The 24,962-nt window shown below is 44.9% G+C and overlaps 2 protein-coding genes across 6 annotated transcripts in view; one reads left to right on the top strand and one right to left on the bottom strand.

The window, feature by feature from the left end:
* Positions 1-4,860: 4,860 nt before the first annotated feature.
* On the bottom strand, positions 4,861-24,569 carry PTGR1 (prostaglandin reductase 1). Of its 5 annotated transcripts, none has more exons than XM_062018331.1 (10): positions 24,402-24,569; positions 14,046-14,228; positions 13,243-13,288; positions 12,461-12,520; positions 11,305-11,472; positions 10,188-10,305; positions 9,756-9,911; positions 9,293-9,398; positions 8,107-8,225; positions 4,861-5,510 (listed from the first exon to the last, which is right to left on the bottom strand). In XM_062018331.1, the coding sequence occupies exons 2-10, from the start codon at positions 14,149-14,151 to the stop codon at positions 5,400-5,402; spliced, it is 990 nt and encodes a 329-aa protein (XP_061874315.1). In that variant the 5' UTR covers positions 14,152-14,228; positions 24,402-24,569; the 3' UTR covers positions 4,861-5,399. The 5 variants fall into 5 exon arrangements, with proteins under 5 accessions (XP_061874315.1, XP_061874313.1, XP_061874314.1 ...); XM_062018329.1 differs by having other exon boundaries at positions 24,422-24,569; XM_062018330.1 differs by lacking the exon at positions 24,402-24,569 and adding an exon at positions 24,178-24,261.
* SMC2 (structural maintenance of chromosomes 2) overlaps positions 24,375-24,962 on the top strand; it is a 28,162-nt gene continuing 27,574 nt past the window's right edge. The window contains exon 1 of the mRNA XM_062018328.1: positions 24,375-24,683. The gene's annotated coding sequence lies outside the window, so the exon portion shown is untranslated. The remainder of the gene's footprint in view (positions 24,684-24,962) is intronic.

Raw genomic sequence — 24,962 nt, 5'->3', positions numbered from 1 at the left:
TAAGGAGCCTTGAGTCCTGCAGCGGCCATGCCCCTTTCAGGGACAGAAACCCAGCTCTGGATGGGATGGGGCTGAGCCTTCCAACAGGCAGCACTGTGGGCATTCAGCCTTTGGAGTCTAGGTGTGGCAAATAAATCTGTCCTAAATGGAGCAGGTACTAAATACTTGGGCTGAATGCCCCGTTACGTGGGTATTCAGTAACAGCCTAGGGAGCTCAGTGGGGTAGTATTTTGCTTGCCTGTTTTTCATGCAAAGGAGTGAGACCTGTGTTGCCATAAACATGCCAGATAGCAATGCAGCAGTCATTCTTTCATCGATCTCTCTGGTCTGCTGCTTGATGAACTGACTACTTTAACTGATCTGAAAGTTGCCTTTAAGAGGGCAGTGGTAGATGGTCAACTGACCTGAATGTTTGGTGGAAACCTGATGTACATGGCAGAGAAAAAACAACAAGCAAAAGTTTCTTCTGGGAGTAAGGGCTCCAGGCAGCAGTTCTCCCCTCAGGTAATGACTTTGGTCTGTTTGATTTGGCTTCGAGATGGCTGGGATCAGTGCCTTGCTGTTAAACCAGCAGAGCAAGATGTTTTTGTCTGCAGGTCTGTTGGATACCTTGCTTTCTTAGAGAGGGCTGCTGCAGGACAAGTACCTCCTTTAGCACAGTGACAGGGTCACAGGGCTGGCATAATGAGGCTTAATGAGAGAGGGCTGGCCATGGTGAAGGGGAGGGCCAGTGGAGTCACTAGGAGTAGACAAGACTAGATAGCAGTGAAATAGTGATCCTCCTTAACTCCATGTGCTCTGAAACTGATCATGCAGTTTTGGAATGTTTCCCTTAGCCATTTAATGCATCTCTTCCACATACTCTCTTGCAGTGGTCAGCCTGACTTAACTCAAGTTAACCTCTGCTTTTCATTCTTTCCTTGACTTGAATGAAGTTAGACTTGGATTTTCTTTGAATAATTCCATTAAGAACCTGTAATTATTCCAATCTTTAAATTCTTATTCATCTACCAAAAATAGCTGGATCAAGTAAGGACAACTGCTATTGTTTTACCAGTGCCAGCAACTGGGACACAGCAGCTCCTCTGTGTTGTGCTCAATGACCTGCAAGGTTGTGGATAGAGATAAGGACACGGAGGTTACTCAGAAATTAGTCACCCACAAAGCAGACTCGGCTTGGGGAAAGTAATGTTATGCAATTCAACAGAGTAGGAGTCTATAAACACCCTAATCTATCTTTCCTTTCTTTCCAGGTTCAGTTTCACTCCTGACTCTTCTACCTCCCCACCCCTGAGCAGTGCAATGGGATAGGGATTGTGGTCAGTTTGTAACATGTTGTCTCTGCTGTTTCTTCCTCCTTGGGTTCTTTCCTTGCTCCATTATTTTGTCCACGGGCTATGGTTCTTTGGGAATGAACTGCTCCAGTGTGAGTTCACCATGGGCCACAGGTCCTCTTGGAAAACCTGCTCCAGTGTGGGCTCTTCTCTCCATGTGTCCACAAGTTCTGCCAGGAACTGCTCCCAGGCTTCCCACATGGCCACAGCCTCCCTCCGGTATCCCCTTGCTCTGATGTGGGGTCTTTCCTGGGCTGCAGGTGGATATCTGCTCTGCTATGGCCTCCATGGCTGCAGGAGCAGGGCCTCACCATGGGTTGCACAGTGGGCTGCAGGGGGATCTCTGCTCTGTCTTGGAGCTGGTAGGCATGAACTCTGCCTAATGTGGTGGCAGCGTATGCTGCCTTCTCACAGAAGCCACCCCTGCATCCCTCCCCAGCTACCAAACCCTCCCTACATGACCTAATACTGACATGCTGACAAGGGGCAGCACGGTACTGAGAGGACAACTGGCTTAGCAGGGCCATGGCATGGAGTCCCTGCCTTTCATCTGAAGCAGTAACTGTGAACCAACTCTACCCTAGCTGATGAAACCTTTATCTGTAGGTTTTCCTCAGTCAGAAGACCAAGCTAAAACTGGCAGGATTGAAAGTCTGATAAGGAGCTCTGGGAAGGCAGCGGATGATCTATTCAGTTTAACTGAGTGGAGATTAAACCATACTGTGGCATTCTTTTTAACAGGTTTCATGCAGGTGAGAAGATGCCAGCCCAATGCCTCCAGATTTTGTATGGATCAAGTAGATGAGTGTGAGGCATTTGGAAAAAATTGTGAGGAGATACTGGGGAAGCACATGCACCTGAAATGCAATTTTTCCTCCTTGGGAAAGGGAAAGCTAAGATGGTGCATGCTGGTAGATAGAGGAGGTGAAGAAAATATGAGTGGCTTGGAGCCATACCTCTAACTGCAGCTGAGGACAGATGTATGACACAGGCAATTCTCCACGAGGTGGCAGTGACTGTTCATGGCTCCAGGAATGCCTTGCCCTTTCCTTCTCTGACAGCACAGTGGAGATGGTGCTACCTCTTAGGAATGGCCTAGGAGAGAATGTGTGTAGCTGCATTTCCACCATCCAGACAGCACCATCTGTCTGGGCCCCATGAACTGTGACATCTGGAACAGATGGAGCAGAAGTGTAGGGAGATGGAGAAGACAGGCACTGGGTCCAACTGCATCCACAGAGGGAGATTTAGGCCAGGCTTGGGTCATCTCCCCCCTACCTGAGTCAGTCCATGACTTTCCTCAGGGAAGCAATCAAGTCAGTGTATTTACCTTTCTTTGGACCTTTTTCTAGCTCCTCTGAAGGAGTGGCCTGGGGATAGGGCAAGAGCTGGCACCATGAGCAGTCCTTGGGATTCTGCTGCTGGTAAGGGAAAATGCAGCTGTCAGTTTCTTCACCCTAGGATGGCCCCAAAGGCTTTAAGCTTACTGGGAAGCAGAGCCCATGTTCAGAGCTAGTGATGAGAGGCTGAGGATTGGGACTGGAGACATCTCCCCACACTGCAGGCAACAGCCAGCAGCAAGTAAAGCTATGGGGGACCTGTTTGGAGCTGATGCTGTCTAGCTGAGTGGGATGTGAGAGATGAACAGCTATAGTCAGGGGTGGTGGAACCAAGGTGAGAGCAAAGGATCTGAGGTATGACTTGCCTGCTTCAGTGCTGGCTATATCAGAGATGCTGGGGGCTTTAAGGATGAACTTGATTCAGCTGGGAAAGAGCACTGGCAAAAGAATGGATACTGTGGCTGGGTCATGTTGTCCTGATCCCTCCTGTGGGCATCCACTCTGGATCACCACAAGAGTAGATCAGCAAGCAGCAATGCACCCCAGGAATGGCTCCTTGGGTTTCAGCACCCCACAGCTCTCAGCAGCAATTCCTAGGGCTTCCTGAGGCTACCCTTGGTGCGGCAGAACACAGAGAACCTCTCAGAGCTGGTCCCCACTGTGTCCTGATCCCAGGCAGGTTCCTGCCACCAAAGTGTGACTTTGATTTGGAACAGGACAGACAAGTTGCAATATTTATTAGATTGGAACACCTGTAATCTGGAGGCTGCTTCGTTTTGCACAGGCAAGTGGTTAAAAGGCCTTAAGTGGTTAAAACCACTACTGTAGAAATAAGGGTATGTATAAATGATGAGCTATTTAGCCAACAGATGATGATGCCTGCAGCTGTTTACATTTAAGATTAAACAAACTCTTCTTCTTGCTCTCCTGAACTACACCCTCAATGAACTGGGACCCTAAATGGCCTTAGAATTCCCATTGTCCAGCCTACTTGCCAAGTCTAACTTGGGTATTGGCACAGATGTGGCCACATGGATGGGAGAAAAGCAGCACAAAAGCAGTCAAGTGACAATCCCTGACCACAGGGCTATTGAGGAGTGGGCACTGCACCCTGGGCAGAGCTGTCAGCCTTTTCACCTTTGTCGATGCATGAAGTGGAGGCCTGCTGCAGTGCCAGGAGAACCTATCCCCTGGCAATTCCTTGCACACCTTCTGACTGATGGTGCATCCACCAGATCACCCTTTCCCAGAAAGCTTTTAAGCTCAGTGATACCAATGTGATACCAGCAGAGGAAGGGTGATGGCAATCAGTGTTTGCTACTCATGGGTCTCGTGCAACTGGCCAGAGGGTTTGCCAGCACTCTGAAAAATTCTCAGTAAAAAGCCACCAAGTGACAGCCGACCTCTACAGAGGAGATCTGAAGCCTACTGACAACAACCTTCCTCTTCTGATTTACCATTTTCCACACTGTGCAGTGGAGTTAACCCACAGATTTTAATCAGAAGCCAGCTGGAAAGCACAGCATTGACATAATTCACACATTGGCAATTTGTTCTCCTCAGAAAACCCTATAAGGCAACCAGAACCTATCCCCTACTTGTGCCAAGGTACATTACTTGCCCAGTGGTGAGTCAGCCTGTCTTTCAGGGCATGTATTTTGCCACTCAGCAAGTATTGGTTGATCTACATCTTAACTAAGTAATCTCTTCTTCTTGACACCCAGAGCGTCTCATCCTGGCACTGCTAAGACCTTAAGCCTATTCAGGATTCCTCCTTACAGATCAATAATGAGACTTAAGAAGTCCTCCACAGTGGTTGGCGATTGATCACCATTGCCTTCAGTATTTGTCTGTATGTTGTGGTAACAGGTTCTTTTCTAGCTTTTACAATACATCAATTTATTGTTGTTATTCTGTGTGTCTTCTTCACTCAGCACCATGTGGGTCCTGGACACCAATTTAACACAGCTAGAGCCAGCATATTGATCTCCTCTCCCAGGAGAGCCAGAGTTAACACCACGCTAAGGTCAATTCTAAGCTTGGACACCACTGGCCAAATTAGTCAAGAAATATACCCATCACTTGTACTGTGAGATCTCTGGGACTGAATAAATGCTTTTAGTATTTTAGCCACAAAGAAGTGAAAAGAAGGGTGTATCACAAACAGAACTACAACACAAGCAGAGTATCCATTAACAGATTAATGTTTTATTTCTGTAATCTCAGAATAACTGATATATCTACATTTCCCAATGAATGCAAAAAAACCCTCAAAGTCAGCCAGTGGGAAAGCTGGGAAGCCCCAGGTGTTGTTAGCCCCTTCTTTGCAACTTGATGGTTAAAACAAAATCCTGCTGGCTGAGTTCTGTGCTGAATCAATGAGTAAACAAACAGCTGTCAGATGTGCCATTAGCCTGCAAGGCTTTTGGAATGGCTCCTCCTTTCTGTAAGCCAACTTGTAGAAAGGGTCAAGCTACTATTAAATCTGTTACGATAGTGATTAAGTTCAGCAGTTTTAAGGTGCTTTTTTTTTGTGTGGCTTTGGGAAGCAACTTGCAAGTTCTTCAACAGCAAAGCAACTGGCATACAATTGTTATCCCAGTGATTAAAAGAAATGATCAGCATTGTTTATCCAGCAAAAGACTCATACAAACTGTTGATCAGTGTGTTAAAAGCACTTAAGAGAATTATCCTCCTGTGCCAGCCTCACCGGAATGTGTGACCTTCATACTTTTACAATGGCTTTTCCAATGTTTTCTCCTTTTAACATTCCAATGAAAGCCTTTGGCATGTTCTCAAATCCTTCAGTGACTTGTTCATGGAACTTAATTTTTCCCTGTTAAAAGCAAGACAGGAAATTCGTGAGTTTTCATTCATAGAATCATAGAATGGTAGGGGTTGGAAGGGATCTTTAAAGATCATCTAGTTCAACCACCTGCAGAAGCAGGTCAACCTAGATCAGGTCACATAGGAACATGTCCATTTGGGTCTTGAAGACCTCCAAGGAAGGAGACTCCACACCCTCCCTGGGCAGCCTGTGCCAGGGCTCCCTCACCCTCACAGAGAAATAGTTTTTTCTTACATTTACATGGAAGTTTTTTTGTGTTCCAGCTTCATCCCATTGCCCCTTGTCTTGTTGCTAGATACAAGAGAAAAAAGGGATGCCCCAACCTCCTGGCATCCACCATTTATATACTTGTAAATATTAATAAGATCCCCCTTCAGTCTCCTCCAGACTAAACAGCCCCAGTTCCCGCAGCCTTTCCTCGTATGAAAGATGTTCCAGTCCCCTGATCATCTTGGTGGCCCTGTGCTGGACTCTCTCCAGAAGTTCTCTGTCCTTCTTGAGCTGAGGAGCCCAGAACTGGACACAGGACTCCAGATGAGGCCTCACCAGGGCAGAGGAGAGAGGAAGCAGAACCTCCCTTGACCTGCTGGCCACACTCTTCTTGATGCATCCCAGGATGCCATTGGCCTTCTTGGCCATGAGGGCACATGGCTGGCTCATGGTTAGTTTATTATCAACCAGGACTCCCAGGTCTCTCTCTGCAGAGCTGCTCTTCAGCAGTTCGACTCCCAGCCTGTACAGATGCAGGACTCTGCACTTGTCTTTGTTGAACCTCAGGAGGTTCCTCTCTGCCCAACTCTCAAGCTGGTCGAGATCCCACTGAATGGCAGCACAGCCTTCTGGGGAATCAGCCAGTCCCCCCAGTTTGGTGTCATCAGTGAACTTGCTGAGGGTACACTCTGTCCCCTCATCCAGGTCGTTGATGAAGATGTTGAACAAGACTGGCCCCAGAACCCATCCCTCCAGTGGCCTCCAACTCAATTCTGGGCCATTGATCACCACCCTCTGGGCTCTGTCATTCAGCCAGCTCTCGATCCACCTCACTGTCCATCCACTCATCCAAGCCACACTGCCTGAGCTTTCTGATGAGGATGTTGTGGGAGACAGTGTCAAAAGCCTTGCTGAAGCCAAGATAGATGACACCCTCTGCTCTCCTCTCATCTAGCCAGCCAGTTATGCACTCATAGAAGGCCATCAGGTTGGGGAAACAGGATTTCCCCTTGGTGAAGCCATGTTGATTCCCCCTGATAACCATCTTTTCCTTCCTATGTTCAGTGATAACATTCAGGATGAGTTGTTCCATCACCTTTCCAAGGATGGAGGTGAGGCTGACCAGCCTGTAGTTTCCTGGGTCATCCTTCCTGCCCTTTTTGCAGACTGGAGTGACATTGGCCTTTCTCCAGTCCTCAGGCACCTCACCTGTCCTCTGTGATTGTCCAAAAATGATGGAGCGAGGTTTAGCAATCGCATCAGCCAGCTCCCTCAGCACTCTAGGATGCATCCCATCAGGACCCATTGACCTTTTCTTGCAAGAACTTCAACTTGCAGTCATAACAGGGAGCAAAAGTCACTGCTATAAAAACATTCAGGACAGATTTGGTGCTACTTTGTCCTCAGACAATGGACAGGTGTGGGAATAAAGAACTGGCAATTAGGAAAAAATGTAAACTGACCTTCAGATTCTGAGACTGATTGTGGGCAGAGGTAATGTTACAGAATGCCCTGTTGCAAGCGTGAGAGGAGAACAGGCAAGATCTGAAGGTCAGCAGGATGTAAAAACAAAACTGAGATGATGTAATTCTTTATAATAAATTGGGGGGTTACATACAGCATAATAACACTTGCTTGTGGCAATGCTCCCCCTTTAGCAAACCTGAGTGGGTTTGGTGTCTTTCAGCACATCACCCCTATCCCAGCTAGCCCAAGGCTGGGGATTATTTTCCCAAAGCTAGGCCTGTCTCTGCCCATAAGGACGTATGGAATTGCAAATCCAAGCAATCGAAAGTTGAGCCATCCCAACTCATGTATTTAAAAGCTGGAGATTTTTAGCCTTTAGTGTTCACACTCACATTCTTTTCACAGTCATGGACCAGTGTTAAATTCAGTTTCTGTTTAGAAAAACACAATTTAAGAAATTCTCTGTTAAGTCCTTTTAAAGCCCAGCTCCCAATTCCATGAAAACATCAATTCTTGCCAGTAATTTCAGCCCAACACTACAATGGAAGACAATGGAACGCTACAAATGAGAGGAGAATTCTGCATGAGAAATAAAGGAATTATTCCAAATATTAAGCTCTTCATTGCCAGAGAAGTGTTTTGAATTACTCTGGAAGTATGGTTTTTTCAAGAATATTGGAATATATCCAAGTCTACAGGCTAATATCACAGGTCTCAACAAAGCAGAAAGGATTAGGTGTATTTACTATGGCTTCAGGGTCCTCAAAAGGCTCAAAGATCAAGTCAGGTGGAAGAAAAGCATCATGCTGAGGCCTCACCTCAGCAGCTATGACGAGAATTCTCACAAAGAAGGAAGCTACGGTGTGAGTACTCCTGACAGAAAATGACCCCTTCCTGCCCTCCTTACCTCCACAACCCACTTCAGTAGTGCCTTCAGACCCTCCTCCCGACGGTGATTCCAGCGGGTCACAATAAAACCCTCCATGCGAAGCTCTTTGAAGAGCAATGGAAATTGCAGGTAAGGCCCTGCAAGAGGAAGGAATCAGCAAACCACCTGCAACATCATCTTCATTTAAAATAAGACCCAACACACAGAACATTTAGCCACTGAAGACCACTGAATCACTTTGTTCCTGCCAGAAGCAACTGCTAATTTTTCCACCTTTCCAGGACAAAAGACCAAGAATTCATGGACAGACAGCCACCCAGGGAAACAAAGGGCCTGATCAGTAAAGCTCTGGGGCTGAACACCCAACACTTCTGAATACCGCTTCACTACCAGCAGAGCGGCCTCAGTTTCACCTGAGGGGCTTTAGCTGAATTCCGAAAATACTGCTTTGACAGCCTGTTTGATGGCCTGTCAAGCTCTCATGCCCTCCCTAAATCTTGAAAAAAAAGCTTTACACATTAAAAAAATAGTTCCCTTAGTCATAAAAATCTGTGATAAAGTCTCACCTCTCTCAAAAGCCTGTCTCATTTTTAAAGTGCTTTGGCAGTTCAAAGCCAGTCAGCTGCCAATGAGAATTTAGACATCTCATTTCTTTCCAGAAGGCAAATTTGGAAAACTTAATGCTATTGAAAGCAAACACTCATCTCAGACACATCTCCAGTTTCACCAGTAGCTGAAATCTTATTATTAAAAAAACCCCAAAACAACAACCTCCCCCTCACCCCCAATAAAACCCCCAAATTCTAGCAGCATCACCTAAAAATCTGATGGAAATCCATTCTCATCTAAAAGTATGTACTGTGTAAATGGTATCATGCCACCACACCTGCCTTCTACTAATCTGTGTCTGCTTAAAGCCTGAGAAGTCCTGTTTTAAGTAATTTAGCCTCCCCTTTATTTCTAATCAGCTGATGTTCTCTGTGCAACACCAGCATGCACAAAGTGGAGTGAGGGCATGTACAAATGAGGACACATTCCCGCTATCCCAGAGCAGCAGTTAGTTACCCAAATACACACACACACACATATACTCAACTGGCATAAGGAAACAACCAATAACACTTCAAAGAGACTCCCACAATGCATTTCTCCGTGCCACCATCAAAAAGGAAAGAAATTTTGGCACAAGAAAGCAGTCCCATACCTTTCTGAGGCACAGAGTCATTGTACTGAGAGATGGCTCCACAGACTGCAATCCTGCCATATTTCTTCATCTGGTTGATAGCAACACTGGTAAATTCTCCACCCACCTACAAGAACCATGGCATGTGTAGTATTAGAGACAATCTCATGTTGAGCACTGACTACCAAAACCTGCCAACCTTGCACTGTTGCACCAACAGGTTAAAAAAACAGGTGGAGAGGTGAGTTCCACTACTCCAAAGACTTGGTGGCTGCAGACCCTTACATTTAGTCAATAGCCATAAGGACACAATCTCACTCCTCTAAAAATTAGCTATGAACACAGGAAATCAGTTTTCATTCCAAATCTACTTCAAAGCTTGGTTTGGTGTAGTCCTCAATTAGATGTATACAATATTCAGTTTCTGTTGTAGTTTAAGGAAAATGACAATCTGCTCAGGGCAAGGCCCTCTCTCTGAACTCACATTGTCAAAGTAACAGTCATAGCCATCAGGGGAGGCTTTACGCAGTGCTTCATCCAGAGACAAAACAGTCTTGTAATTAAAGGCTTCATCAAAGCCTATCTTTTTCAGATAGGCAACCTTGTCATCTGAACCAGCAGAGCCAACCACTTTGCAACCCTGCAATGAAAAGAGAAAAATATTTCCAAACATCCCCTCATAACACAGACTGGGTAGAGCATTATGTCAGGCACAAGACCCTTAATGTCAGGTTGTCATCACCATACAAGTTCTTGAGCTCCAGAAAACATTCAACTAGGAAATATTCAGAGGCCTGTCCCATCTCAAGCCCTTACTATAGGCATGCCTTCAGGAATGCTTGCCCTCCTCATCACTCATGGCTTTGCTCCTCTGTCTGCCAGGTGAGCAGGTATAAGCACAGTTTAAGCTGCTCACCCCAATTTTAGCGAGCTGCCCCACCACAGAGCCCACAGCACCAGCTGCAGCATTAATCAGCACCGTATCTCCTGGCTTCACCTTGCAGACCTCTCGCAGACCAAAATACGCCGTGAGACTGTGAAGAAAAAGAAAGAATTCTCAGTGAGGAATGAAAGATGCCAGACACAGACACGTGACTTGACTACAATGAACCAAAATACCATCACAACCAGAACAAGATTCAGTTTTCCTCATCCTTTATGAAATACAAGAACTAACCCAAACTTCTTATTTTGGCTTTTTACATCCATACCGGAAAAAAAAACAGGTACACTTCTGGGAAACAAGATGCCATGGCAGAAGTCTGCATTAGTTGAAAACATTTTTCTTGCTTCTAAAGCTCACAGCTTCTCATTTGGTCTGAACTGAAAGAGTGAACTGAATCCATCCAGCAGCTGTCTGGAAAAACATGCATCTTGCCTGCCCTTGAAATGAAATCTGAGAAGATCTACATCACACATAATGTCATAATTAGTTTGAAAGCCTTCTGTGTCAACACAACTGACCAAGTCCTGATGTCCCATGCAAACTATAGAGAAACAGAGAAGAAATGCGAGAAGGTGATTGGGAGACTGCAGTAGTGAATACAGATGACAAAGTAGAGGAGCTGTGTCAGCTGCAGTGCAATTGAAAGGACCTCTGATTTGTTGCAGGATATGACAGCTGTCTTTTGTAATTTTGGGGGCAATTTGGGGGAAGATGGTGGTTGCAGAAAAGCCTAGTCAGTAGAAACAGACTACTCCAGGTGACAGTGAAATTCAATTCTTCCCACTGAGGTTAATTCAGACTGAACTAGATTCTTTCCAGCCCCTCCTGGATCTTCTTCTTACCTTATTAAAACTCCTCAAAGAGAGGCACCATAATCTCCCAGGCAAATCTCCTCTGATCTAGAGGATAGGCCAACCTTTAGGCCCTTTAGAGGGTAAGGGCATCTGGAAGCATCCATGCTTTTACCAGAGTGAACAGACTAACATGCTGGCAGAACAAGACCAGTGAAAGAAGGGTCATACAGACAGACACAAACATCCTGCACAGCAAATCCAGAGGACAGTTGCCTTTGAACCTCAGAACTCACCCTGGCATGCCAACTGTCCCAAGAGCCAGAGATCTGGGCAGTGATTCTGGCCAGCTGGAAGGAAGGAGCTGTAGGTCTTTCCCATCAGAGATGAAATGAGTTCTCCAGCCACTGTTACCCACGACAAAGGTTCCCTCAGTGAAAGCAGGATTCTTGCTTTCTATAATCCTGATTAAAAGAATTAAAAAAATAATCCACCAAACAACCATGTCAGAGACAAATCCTAACTGGGTCTTCCCTCTTTATGCCTGTTGCCCTGTGATGTAGGAGAAAAGAAACATTTCATGTCAGGACATTCAGCCCATATCTGCTGATGCTGTAGGCTTTTGAAACCTTCCCTGAAATCTCTATAACCTCTCATCACCAGGGCAATACTGGGCAAGATGACTATAGACTCAGCCTTGCCCACAATAAATCCAGTGTTCCCACATGGATGTCAACCTTCTTTTGGTATTCATTCTGGTATGAATTTAGACTAGGCTTCTGTGAAGGAGGAGGCCAGAATTAAAGGTTGAAAAAGCCAGAAGTCATGGATTAGTTGTAACAAGCAGATCCCTCCTCAGACAACCTGCACCTCATTTAAAGGTTGAAGATCCTGAAGATGGAACCTCTTGGTGTAAAAAACCAGACAGAAAGCAGTATCTAGTAACAGGGAAAAGCTCATACTTGTGGTGTCTGTATGCCAAATGAAAATGTAACTTTCTTAGCCTAACAAACTTGGGAAAGGATGGATTTAAGTTTAGATAACCCTTCGGCTATAACTGTATCTCAGGTAATGCTGAGGTATTCTCGTCTGGGGTAGACAGCATGCACGGTTTCAAGAATGCAATTACTAGCATGTAAAATCTTAAAATGTGAAGTTGTCACTTCTGGTGAGTAGGATGGTTGGTCCATCATATCTCTGCTTGTAAAAATTTCCTTTGAAAACACTGTTGCTAGAAATAACACACAGATTGTATCAGATGCCTAAACGCTCTCTAAGAAGGCAAAACGGATTCTGAGGAAAAACTGTACCAAGCAATTATAGATAAGAATGCAGTTGCAGAAGTAGTCAGACTCCAGTCAAGAATAGGTAATGCATGGTGCAGATGTGTTGAACGCCAGTACGTTCCTTTGATCTGCCATCTGTATGGATAACAAGAGCTGAAGACCTTACCTGGCAACCTGCGTGCCTATCATTATGTCCCCTTCCTTCATGTCCCTTTTACTGTAAGGTCTGTAACACAAGCAGAGGAGGATTAACTGTAAGCAACTTTAACAATGTTCCAGATACTCTACAAAGCTGTAGCTAATCTGACCAAAAAAGAGAGCATAACCAATGACACTAATAGACCATCAAGAGCTTGTCACAGTAATGACTTAACTGCATGCTTTCAACAGCCAGCAACTTCAGCATCTCATCCTGACTGAATACTGGGCTAGTGTTAGGGACACACAGCATTAATCTTCCCAGCAAGGTCCACCACTACAAGAAGGCTGAGACCAAAGAACTACCTCTGACACCAGGGTCTACCAGGCCTCTTCAAACTACACGGTCTCCCTGTGATTGAGCTATTTATTAACATGACCATATCAGGAGATTCCTACTTAGCATATGTGTCCTTAACTATAAGATTGGCAAGATAAGTAAAGCACCTACTGCAACAAGGCTGCAGTCTCATTTGAGTCCATTGCATTCTGATGGAAGAGACATGACAAGGAAAACTACCATTAGAGTCCAACTAATGTCTATGGCTGGAGCACCATTACTCTAATATCTGGCTTAATCTGGCACAGCTCCACATTAGGAGTCTTGTAATTTACACATATTTTATTAAAAGCAAAGGCACCTGGGATTCTGACAATAGAGGGTGCTCCGAGTACATGTGTTTTTGAGGTTTAAGTGGAGATCAAATGAGGTATCTTACCCACCAACTTAAAAAGAAGAAAAAGATATACCTCATGTAAGGGTCAACACTGAGAAACACTGATTCAAGCAGCAACTCTGCAAGAAAAGACAAACCAAATTCCTGTGCATTAGCACTTCAGTAAATCACAGTTTCCACAAGTCGGTCTTTCAACAAAAGCAGCAGGAATTTCTGACAGCTAAAAAATCCCGTATTTCATCATCCCTTAGATAAAAGCTACCAGGAATGACCACTACATTCATTAGCTTTGTCTGGAACAGCGTTGTGCTGTTACAAAGACACTTTCTGTAGTGCCTCTTTTGGAAGCCAGCTTCTTTTCAACACTTTTTTGCTTCATCTGCCTCCTCTCTCTACAGAAGGCTCAAGAGGCCAGACTCTCTAAGCATAACACTGACTTACCTTCAACCTATATGGTATAAAACGCCTTCTCATGATTCAAACAGTGGAGGGTGATAAGAAACTTTGGCAGAGGTCAAATATAAACACTACTTTGCTACTACTCTGCTTTCAACAGAAACCATTAGGCAATCCTACAGTCTTTAATGCCACAAGTTCTTGGTAAACACACTGTTAAACACTTTTTAATTTAAATTCTCATTCACACAGCAGTTTTAGCTGTTCAGAAGGCTTCATGTCTTAAAATCCATCAGCACACATGTTCTTGAACAATCATCCTTCTCTGCTAGGAAGCCCAGATTGACACAAGCCATGCCACTCCATTTTTGAAACTCCAAGCCAGAGAAACATACAAACAGTCCTACAGATGCACAGATATTCGTTGGCAATCAGACAACATCTGGAAAAAAAAATAAAAAGAAGTGGCACTCCACTTACCACCATCTTTTAGTTTTGGCAGCTCTATCTTTTTCAGGTCAAAGTCACTGGTTTTGGGGAAACCCTCAAAATGCTTCTTCATAACCCACACCTTGGCAGTTACCATCTTGCACCACAAACAGCACAGCCAAATCTGTGTCCAGGTCAGGCGGCGGCTCGACTCCCTTCAGTCACACACACCTCCTGAAAGGGGAAGACAGTTGATTTTATCAACACAGCAAGTACAACCCTCAGTCAACGTCCACAGGAGCAAATGTAAACCCTCAGTTAAGCCTGCACAAGGCACACCCAACATGATTCACCTTTCTCCTACTAAGATTTCACATCATCCTTACAAACTGCTCCAATTCAGCCTCCAGCCAGTTGCACAAAAATGTTCTACAACATGCCAAGCTAAATAACCCCACTGTCCTAGAAACCACAAAATCCTGCAGTCTGAGGACTGAGACTGACTATCCCTCTGAGTTGAAGTTTCTTCAAATCACATTTTATCAGTCCAGCTCTAAAACTCTTAGAAGGGTTCTGCCACCGAGGAAAAAAAAATCTATTAAAAAAAGAATATCACATTAATCATTCACTCCATCACTTAACACAGCAAACGATGCACATGTATATCACTACCACAAGGGAACAATATCATGGCATTTACACAGTGAGATGCCTGCACGCTCTCAAAGGACCCACGTGTGTGCTCTGACTCTTCTCAGTTCACTCGTGACAGTGCATGCACCAAAGAGTCAGAGCTTGTATGAATATGCCTCTGCATGCTGGGATCTCTGGGCATGGTAGAGCCACTTAAAGAAGCAGCAGCCACCTTAGTCATTTTGCCTCAACTCTGTTGCAACAAGGTGTGTCATGGGAGAAAACTTTGTCCAGAGACTACTTGTCTTCAGCTTTTGTTTTTCTTGTGAAAATATTCAAGCAGAATATGAAGGGCGGAAAGTGTAAAGAAACCAATATATATTGGCATGTTTAACTACAAAACAACTGAAGACAAATATACTAATTAGGAAAGAGACCTGAGAAAATAACCAAAACTTTTTAAACAAACATAAGCAAGGACCATGAAGAACAGGGCAAGCTCTCAACTATTTAGACAAAAGCAAAAGCCACTAGATCCAGAATCTCAACAGCACTCACTAACTTTCTGTGATGAACCAAGGATATTTCTGGTTCCTTGATTAGACACAAACACAGCACAGGTGAAGGGTTCCTGCAGAAGGGTTGTGTGGTGCAAGAATCACCGACATTGGGACAGGTAGGTCTCCCATAAGATGAAAGAGGTATCATCAAGCTCACTCTCAAAGCATCCTGCATTCATTAAGTGAGCACACAAACCCAGCATTCCTCATATCCCACCACTGTAGGAACCAGAAAACATATCTGTGGCAATTGCCATTTGAGCTGTACATGCTGTTTCTGTAAAAAAAATTTTCCTTTGTGTGACACATAAGGTATTTCAGCAGAGGAATGATTCCTCCTACAAACTGAAAGTGCTGAAAGATTACTTTCACAGAACCATTTTTCTTAGACTTAGGCCCAACTTTAGGAAAAAGACACATTTTCTGCTGATCACTTGTCACCTTCTACTGGAACTGCATTATTACACTCACTTCAAGGTTAGGGATGTTTTCTGTAGGCTGCAAAACAAAAAGCCCCAAAACAAACAAACAGAATACAGACACCTGTGAATGGATTGACAAACCAGTTTCCAGATTAACAAACCTTATTCTATATGTTACAATATAGAAGGGACTATATTGCTTAAGCACATTAAAGAACCCTAAAGTATAAACTCCCTGATACTCTTACAAAAGAACCATTAAAACTACAGAAATTGAAGTCCAAGGCAGCATTGGAAAGAATAACCCCATGTACCAGTACAAGTCGGGGAATGAACTGTTAAAGACAGTTCATTCATCCTCCAACCTCCTTCCAGCCCTTAGGATTCTGTGATTCTGTAATTTATTCTGCTGTCCTTCAAACTCTCATTGTCCTCTGGTCTATCCTATCAAACAGTAAAATTTTATATTAATCTCTATCAACTTTTTCCATAAAATCAGACAGCTGGGAAGGAAGTAATGAATTGGGAAATGTAACTTTTGGGCACTAACAATATATGTAAGAAAGCAAAGATCTAGTCTGTGTTCAGCCACTACAGTTGCTGCAAACTTTATCAGAGCTGCAAGAAAAGCACTTTCACACAGGTTATCATAGCTCAATTGCCCAAAATCAGGAGGGGAAAGATGTTCACAGTTTGGGGGAAAATGGGATTCCATAGTAGATACTTGCAAAAGAATGTCAGGAAGAGGAGATGATGGACAGAAAATGGAGTTTGGAGGTTGAAGAGCTGATCGTGATATCTGAAAACTAGAAATTTTCCGTTAAAGTAGAAGAGTAGTAAAGTTTAAAAGGGATTATGAATCAAACCAGTCAAGTTTACGTTTCAAACATTTGCATCTTGTGTGATATCATTTCCTCCTAGTCTAGGCTTACCCAAATCTAACCTTGAAGACAAAACTGTCTTAGAAGCCTGTCAGTTACAAATAAGTTCAAGTTTCGAGTTCACTTAACAATTCACCTTGCTGCCAGTCACAATTAATTTGCAGATGCGGCTGTGGTACTTGTTTCCTTTTATCTCCATTCTGAAGCACGAACTGCTACTCTCCTAGCTACATTGGAAAGGGAGGGTATTATTGAAAGCTGAGCAAAGTGTATCTCAGAAACAATCCGTTTGCAGTTTTGTGCTCAAGAAAAAAGACCACTGCTCACAATAGCAAAGTTGTTCAGAAAATCATCATCAGTCTCTTTCTCCAGATTCAATTTACACAGTCTTGTGCAGCATTTCAAAGCAATCTGCCAGGCATCAACATAAAGGACTTTCTAGATATTTTAAAAACTGCCCAAATACAAAAAATCGTAAAAGGACTTATTGGCACCAGGGACTGCCACGGGACTCATAATCCAGAGGCTACATCAGGATTCCCTACACATCACAGGATTACCAGCTACCTGGGGGTGAATATGGCCTCAAGTCATATGCACCTGCAAGCCTCAGCAGAAATTACCCGTTTCTCCCTCTGGCTTAGCTTTTACGGTGTTTTTTCAGAAACTGGGTTTTTTCCTGCGGTGAAAAACAAGGTAAAGGCAAGCCACTCCCATGCTACTGCAAATATCTGAGCAAGTATGACACTGCATTATGAAACAACAAAGCTGCAACTTCCTTTATGCAATTTTATGAAGCCCCAGAAGGTCAAAGATTGGACACAAGAAGTCATTGCTCAGTGAAATTCCAAGGGAAGTTCAACAGGCCTGCAGAGCAAGTTCACACAAGAGGAAAAGGGATACCAAAACCCACACTGAAGCAGCTCTGTTGCCTTTCCATTCTCACAAATTGTATATAACATGAGAAGCTTAAGAACTACATCTAATAAAAAAGAACAAGCAAGAAGCTCACAGATATGAAGGAAGATGGAGCACTGTAGGTGATCTGAGCTCACAAACCAAGCCAAAGCTTCTCTTGAAGGACTAGTTGTGATTCCCTGGTCACTGTCAGGAGCTCTTTAAGCTTCTTTCAAGCACTTTACCTCCCTCTTGCTTAAACGTTGATACAGTCCAAGCACATGCTGCAACATCAGTAAATGAAAAATTTCATCAAAGCTGTTGAGACATACTGCAGCACAGTTTCGCTTCCCACATTTGCAGGGACATGTCCATTACGGCATCACAGAGATAAATGTTTAATTTGCTTGATTTTACAGCTGCCAAAGAAAACCCTTTGGGGTTTTTTTTGTTTTTTTTTAAAAACTCCATTAAGGCTGAATTTTAAAAACCCTCTGTTTAAATTAAACATTAGTTTTTTTACTACACCAAGCAAGCAATTTTGTTTTAGGAGAAAAGGTAAGAAATTTCAGGCTGCTATCTGATGTTGTAAAGTTACTTTAAGAGCGTCACGACTTCTTAAGTCTGTGGACTGCTCTTTCCCTCCTCATTACTTATCTCTACAAAGGTTGAGTGCCCTCTGTCTAATGTAATAAAACAGCCCTGTGTGCTCAGAAAGTAAGTTATAAACATACTTTCAAGCACCAGCAATCCCTCTGAGGCCCCCTCCTGAATTTCTGTAATATTACATGAGCAGGTTCATCTTTGAATGAGTTGCTGCTGGTAACACAACACAACCAGCTTCTCCCTTGGGGGAAACAAGCTGCTCCAGCCCACCTAGCATATCCAAGACACAGCTGTTGTATGTTATCACTTCAGTTGTCTTGGGTTTGTGTAGAGGTTTTTTGGCAGCAGGGGAGGGGCTGCAGTGGTGACCCTTGTAAGAAGCTGCTCAAAGCTTTCCGGGCTCCAAGTCAGACCAATCTCCTGAAAGGTGAAGACAGCTGGATACCAAAAATCCTTGAGGAAAGCTTCACAAGTCACCTCTTCTCCAGACTTCTGGTTGCTCTGGCTAGTTTTTCCCACCTGACAAGAACCATGAGCACACACTGATCTGTCACCCTTGTGTGCTGAGGGCTTTTTGGGCCTCTCTCCTCCTGGTTGTCACAGATCGTAAATCTTAACAGGATTTTGTGCAGCAAGTACAGAATACCAAGCAGGATCATAACCCTGGACTGTAGCAGGGCAAACTTTGGCCTTTTCAAGCAATTACTAAGGGACATCTCATGGGACAGGGTATTGGAGGATAAAGGGGCCCAAGATAGTTGGTCTATATTAAAGGATCACTTTTTCCAAGCTCAGTATCAGAGCATCCCAGTGGGTAAGGATATTGAGAAGGGGAGCCAGGAGACCAGTGTGATTAAGCAGGAAACTGTTGGACAAACTCAAGTGGAAGAAGAGAGTCTATAGAGCGTGGAAGGAAGGGATGGCCACTTGGGACAAATATGTTGTCACAGGATGTAGGGAGGCAGCTAGGAAAGCTAAAGCCTCATTGGAGTTGTACGTTGCAAGGGAGGTCAAGGACAACAAAAAGAGCTTCTTCAAATACACTGCAGATAAAACTAACACTAGAGGCAATGTAGACCCACTGTTGAATGAGATGGGTGCCCTGGTGACAGAGGATGCAGAGAAGGCAGTTACTGAATGCCTTCTTTGCCTCTGTCTATACTGCTGGAGAGTGCCCTTAGGAGCCTCAGACTCCAGATGAAGTCAGGTTAAAGGAAGAGTTTTGTTTGGTTGATGAGGACTGGGTGAAGGATCAGCTGAACAATCTGGATGTACATAAATCCATAGGCCCTGATGGGATGCACCCACAGGTGCTGAGAGAGCTGGCAGAAGACATTGCTAAACCAACCTCCATCTTCAGTAAGTCATGGAGAACAGGAAAGCTGACTGAGGGCTGGAGGAAAGCAAATGTCACTCCAGGCTTCAAAAAGGGCAAGAAGGAGGAGCTGGGTAACTACAGACAGGTCAGCCTCACCTCCATCCCTGGAAAGGTGATGGAACAACTCACCCTGGGTACTGTCTCCAGGCATTTAAAGGACAAGAGAGTCACTGGGAGCAGTCAACATGGCTTTACCAAAGGGAAGTCAGGTTTGACCAACCTGACAGCCTTTTATGAAGACATAACCAGGTGGATCGATGGTGGTAGTGCAGAAGATGTGGTTTATCTTAATATCACTAAACCATTTGATGCCGTCTCCCACAGCATCCTCACAGCAAAACTGACAAAGTGTGATCTGATGATCAGGTGCTGAGGTGGACTGTTAACTGGCTGAAGGGAAGAAGTGAGGGAATGGTGATTATTGGGGCAGGATCTAGTTAGAGGCCTGTGTCTAGTGGAGCCCCTCAGGGGTTGGTGCTGGGACTAGTACTGTTAAATCTATTCATTAATGACCTTGAAGAGGGAACAGAGGGCACTGTCAGCAAGTTTGCTGATGATACTAAACTAGGGGGAGTGGCTGACACACCAGAAGGCTGTGCTGCCATTCAGTGAGACCTGGACAGGCTGGAGAGTTGGGCAGAGAGAAATCTAGTGAAATTCAATAAGGGCAAGTGTAGAGTCTTGCATCTGGGAAAGAAGAACCCCATGTACCAGTACAAGTTGGGGAATGAACTGTTAAAGAGCAGTCTAGGGGAAAGGGAGCTGGGGGTCTTGGTGGGCAGCAGGACGAGCATGAGCCAGCAATGTACCCTCATGGCCAAGGCCAATGGCATCCTGGGGTGTATTAGAAGGGCTGTGGACAGTAGGTCCAGAGAGGTTCTCCTCCTCCTCTACTCTGCCTTCACGAGACCACATCTGGAATATTGTGTCCAGTTCTGGGCCCCTCAGTTCAAGAAGGACAGGGAGTTGCTGGGGAGAGTTCAGTGCAGGGCCACCAAGATGATGCAAGAGAGTGGAGCATCTCCCTTCTGATGAAAGGCTGAGGGAGCTGGGGCATCCCAATGACATTCTCTTCTTAGTGATGTACAATGATAGGACAAGGGGCTGGAACATAAAAGGTTCCAAAGAAATACAAGGAAGAATTTCTTCACTGTGAGTGTGTCGGGGCACTGGAACAGGCTGCTCAGATGGGTTGTGGAGTCTCCTTCTCTGGGGACATTCAAAACCCACCTGGATGAATTCCTGTGTGAGCTACTCTAGGTGGTCCTGCTCCACCAGGGAGGTTGGACTGGATGATCTTTGGAGGTCCCTTCCAGCCCTTGAGATTGTGCGATTCTGTGATCAGCTCATGAAAGGTGTAGGCTCAGGCAGATATACATCACCTACCCCATAAGAAAACTAGAGTGTCACCAGAGAAGAAACAACATCTAGTGAATATTCAACTTGTCTAGATTAAAAGTGTACTTTAGTCTGTTACCTGAAAGGAAGGTCAGAATTTCAAAATTGCTTACTTAATACTTGGTCTGTTTTTTAACCTTTGTTCTCGCATCCCTTCCCAAATTGTAAAAGTAGTGAATTTCTGTGTGCTAATCACACTGCAACTAACTGTCTGGATGTGCCAGCTGTGGTCCCAAATTCCCCGGGAAACTGAGCCATAACCTACATTAGTGGATCTCAGTTGCTATTGATTGGTGCAAGAAAATCTGTGCCTGCTTTAGATTGAGAGAAGTGTGGTCTTTCCAATGAAGAAAATGTAAGCAAATAAAGCTGCATAAACACAGTAAAAAATCAGAAATAAATAGGTCTCCTGTAGTATCCTTACAGCCAAACTGGTGACATAAGATTGACCTGCTGGAGAGTAGCTCTGCTGAGAGAAAAGACCTGGGAGTGCTGGTTGACAATAAACTAACCATGAGCCAGCAATGTGCCCTCATGGCCAAGAAGGCCAATGGCATCCTGGGATGCATCAAGAAGATTGGGGCCAGCAGGTCAAGGGAGGTTCTGCTTCCTCTCTCCTCTGCCCTGGTAAGGCCTCATCTGGAGTCCTGTGTCCAGTTCTGGGCTCCTCAGCTCAAGAAGGACAGAGAACTTCTGGAGAGAGTCCAGCACAGGGCCACCAAGATGATCAGGGGACTGGAACATCTTTCATACGAGGAAAGGCTGCGGGCACTGGGGCTGTTTAGTCTGGAGGAGACTGAAGGGGGATCTTATTAATATTTACAAGTATATAAATGGTGGATGCCAGGAGGTTGGGGCATCCCTTTTTTCTCTTGTATCTAGCAACAAGACAAGGGGTAATGGGATGAAGCTGGAACACAAAAAACCTTCCATGTAAACGTAGGAAAAAACTATTTCTCTGTGAGGGTGAGGGAGCCCTGGCACAGGCTGCCCAGGGAGGGTGTGGAGTCTCCTTCCTTGGAGGTCTTCAAGACCCAAATGGACATGTTCCTATGTGACCTGATCTAGGTTGACCTGCTTCTGCAGGAGTGTTGGACTAGATGATCTCTAATGATCAAGACCAAGAATCAATAGTACTATAAGGATGACTTGAAAAAAAAAAAAAACACAAAAAAAACCCCACAACATTTCTCTATCCCAAAGGCTTAAGTGTTAAACTAGTCCCATGAAAAAGAAAGGTTTCACTTTACCAAAATAGAACATCATTAGAATATCATGTTTTATGTATCTGCTGTGACCATTCTTTTGGTCCTTAGGGCACACTAGTGAGTTCCAAAAAAAACTAAACTCTTTTTGAACTGACTACACCATTCATTTTCTGCTCTATTTTTTTTTACTTACTAAAATCAAACCTTTCCCAATCCTTAAAATACTAATTTCACAAACCAATAAAGACATACTACACGTTTACTTCTGTAGAATACCTCTGTATTCAGAGCTAGGAAATGTAACAGGAAATTACTCTCCAAACTGGTTTTGTAGCCCACATTAGTTCACTGCAGCACTGGGGGCATGAGGGATTGCTGCATCTCTCGTGCACACCAGAAAATGAAAGAATATTCCTTATACACCTTATAGAGAAATGAAGCAAATACCTCACTTTGTTTTGAAGTCGTTTGTCTACTCAGTCTCAGGATTTATAGCCAAAACTACCTGTCTGAGGTCCTAGGGCTCCCTCCCTTGGCTGCTTCTCAGGCTGATTTTGAAGGCCTCCTTCCCGCACAACAGATGAGTGGGCACTGGCACTTTTTAAATATTTTTAACCCCTTGCTTGCAATTCTCTCATCATTCATCATTCAACTGAAAGTCCAAATCATGCTTGTATAACATAGTGAATGAGGACAGATACTTGAGTTCTATAAAAGAGGAGTAGAGCTTTTAAGGAATCTGAGGAACAGTCTACCAATGAGAGAAATCCCTGAAGCCTGGTATCATTATGGTACAATAATACTAAAAATTCTCCTAAATAAGCAGCTGCTAAAAATATATTTTTCTTCCTCAAACCACACATTATATTCATCACAACATGTTAACTGCATGTAACGTAGCTGCAACAGATTTATTATTCCTTAAAATTTAACAGTTATGAAAATAGCACATTTTACCATCAAATGGTAAATGAAGGACCCAACTTTTAGGGCCTATGAGGTCAAAGCCATTACATTACCACATAAGAAAGGGTGAAATGGTTCCTCTCCCTCATGTCATATTCAAATAGTTAACAAACAGGGTTATTTTTAGAGTGGAAAGCATCTCACGTGAGAAGTGCTTGTTCCTTATTTTCATTTCCTTATTTCAGGCTGTAATTGGCCTGGATGGAAAAGGAGTAGCTGGAGTAGGCAAAGCACTGCTGCCAGCTCCACCAGCCACACACTGACAATCATGAAGAGCAATCATGTCCCACTTGCAATAGATTCCAAGCAGACACTTCTCATAGAAACTAATCAGGGACTCACCTTCTGGTATGAAGCATTCGGGCACATTTGCCACAGACTACAGATCTTTTGTCGATCAAAAATTATTCCAAAAATAGTTTGGAAAGACTTTCAAGTTGCCAAACAAATAGTGGCATTTAATGATGGCTGCATAGCTATATGGTCAGTCTGATTCTTCCCCATATTTCGGTACAATTTTTGTCTATATAGGGTCCAGATGTTAGCAAATGAACAGCTGATAGGGCTTCACCAAGTGCTTCCTAGCTAAAGGACCTTCAGCAGCAGTGTTGCCACCACAGTAATGCCTTAAGCACATCAAGCTGCATCCTGTGTAACTTCTGAACAGTTATACAAAAAAACTTCCTTACAGTGCAGACCTGCAGTATGATTTCAAATTATTAAAACAGCCTCACACTACAGGTAGTTAAAGGCAGTACGTCTGACAGCAAAGGTCAGTGCTAACACAAGTCCAGCTGACAGTATGACACAGAAGTCCCACAAAGTATTGGTCTGTTTTTACAGCAAAATCACATGTTCAGTGAAGACAAAATGCATTCAGCTGACTTCGCTTTTCCACTGTGATCAATACAACACGGGACAATTACTGTTCTTCCAACGACACGTGCTCACAAATTATTAGTAGGTTCTCTTGAATGGAAACACCTCTGTAAATCACAGCACTATAGCTGAACAAGTAGAGATAAGATTGGGGTGTTTGTGGGGTTTTTGTGGTTTGTTGTTTAGACTTGGGTTTGTTTGGGGTTTTTTGAGGGGCGGGGGCGTGACTTTCATAATTTTAACGAAATTTGAGGACGGTGTAACGGCACTTCCCGCCGTAGCCTGGAATTAAGATTGAAGCGACTCACCCCCGCCACCTAACTCCATACTATGCCCAAAGCGCCTTCTCGCTTACCCTCATGTCTCCTCTCAGGGGCCGCACAGCTCTAGCTCCCCTCCTCCCACAGCGCCAAAACCCGCCATTTTGTACGGTTCCGGTGACCGCGGCCGCACAGTTCCGGCTGCCTCCCTGACGGCAGCAAAGCCCGCCGTTTCCCCCGTCCCCGCCCCGGCTCATCTCCGCCTGTCGGCGCTGCCAGGGACCTGTCTGGTCGGCTCCCACCGCCGCACCTGCCTGACCTGGGGATGTGGGTCGTTACCTCTGGCCAAGAGGCTGCCTCCTGAGCAGGGGCAAGGAACAGACCCCGGCCTTCCCGCCTCTCGCCGGGAAAGAAAGAGCTGACCACCCCGAGACCTGCAGCGCGGGGGCAGCCGCGGGCAGATGGCTCTTTCTCCGCCTCCTCTTTCTCCGCCTCCTCTTTCTCCGCCTCCTCTTTCTCCGCCTCCTCTTTCTCCGCCTTTTCCTGTAACGGCTGCTGACTCTCGGCGCAATATTTGAACTGCTGCGGGCGGACGGGAGCGGTGAGGCACCGGGGGCACCAGGGTTGGGGAGGGGGCCCGCCCAGGCCGGTGCGCGGGGCCCAAGACTCAGCTGTGTCGGCCCTCAGTGGTCGCTTGGCAAGGGCAGCACCAAGGCAGTGGGGGACCGAGGAGCGGTGGGCGCGAACGCAGGGCGGGTGCCATGGCGGCGGCAGGGATGGGGATGTGTGCACGGCGCCTCAGAGCCCAGGCCTTCGTTTCCCTCTGGTGCAGTGGGGCTTCGTTCCTGTGCAGCCTGATCAAGGGAACTTGATTTAGCAG

Source organism: Colius striatus, chromosome Z (genome assembly GCF_028858725.1).
Source record: "Colius striatus isolate bColStr4 chromosome Z, bColStr4.1.hap1, whole genome shotgun sequence".
NCBI classification, from domain to species: Eukaryota; Metazoa; Chordata; class Aves; order Coliiformes; family Coliidae; genus Colius; species Colius striatus.
Note: the sequence above shows the minus strand (reverse complement) of the source record. Positions and strands in the feature narration are given on the sequence as shown.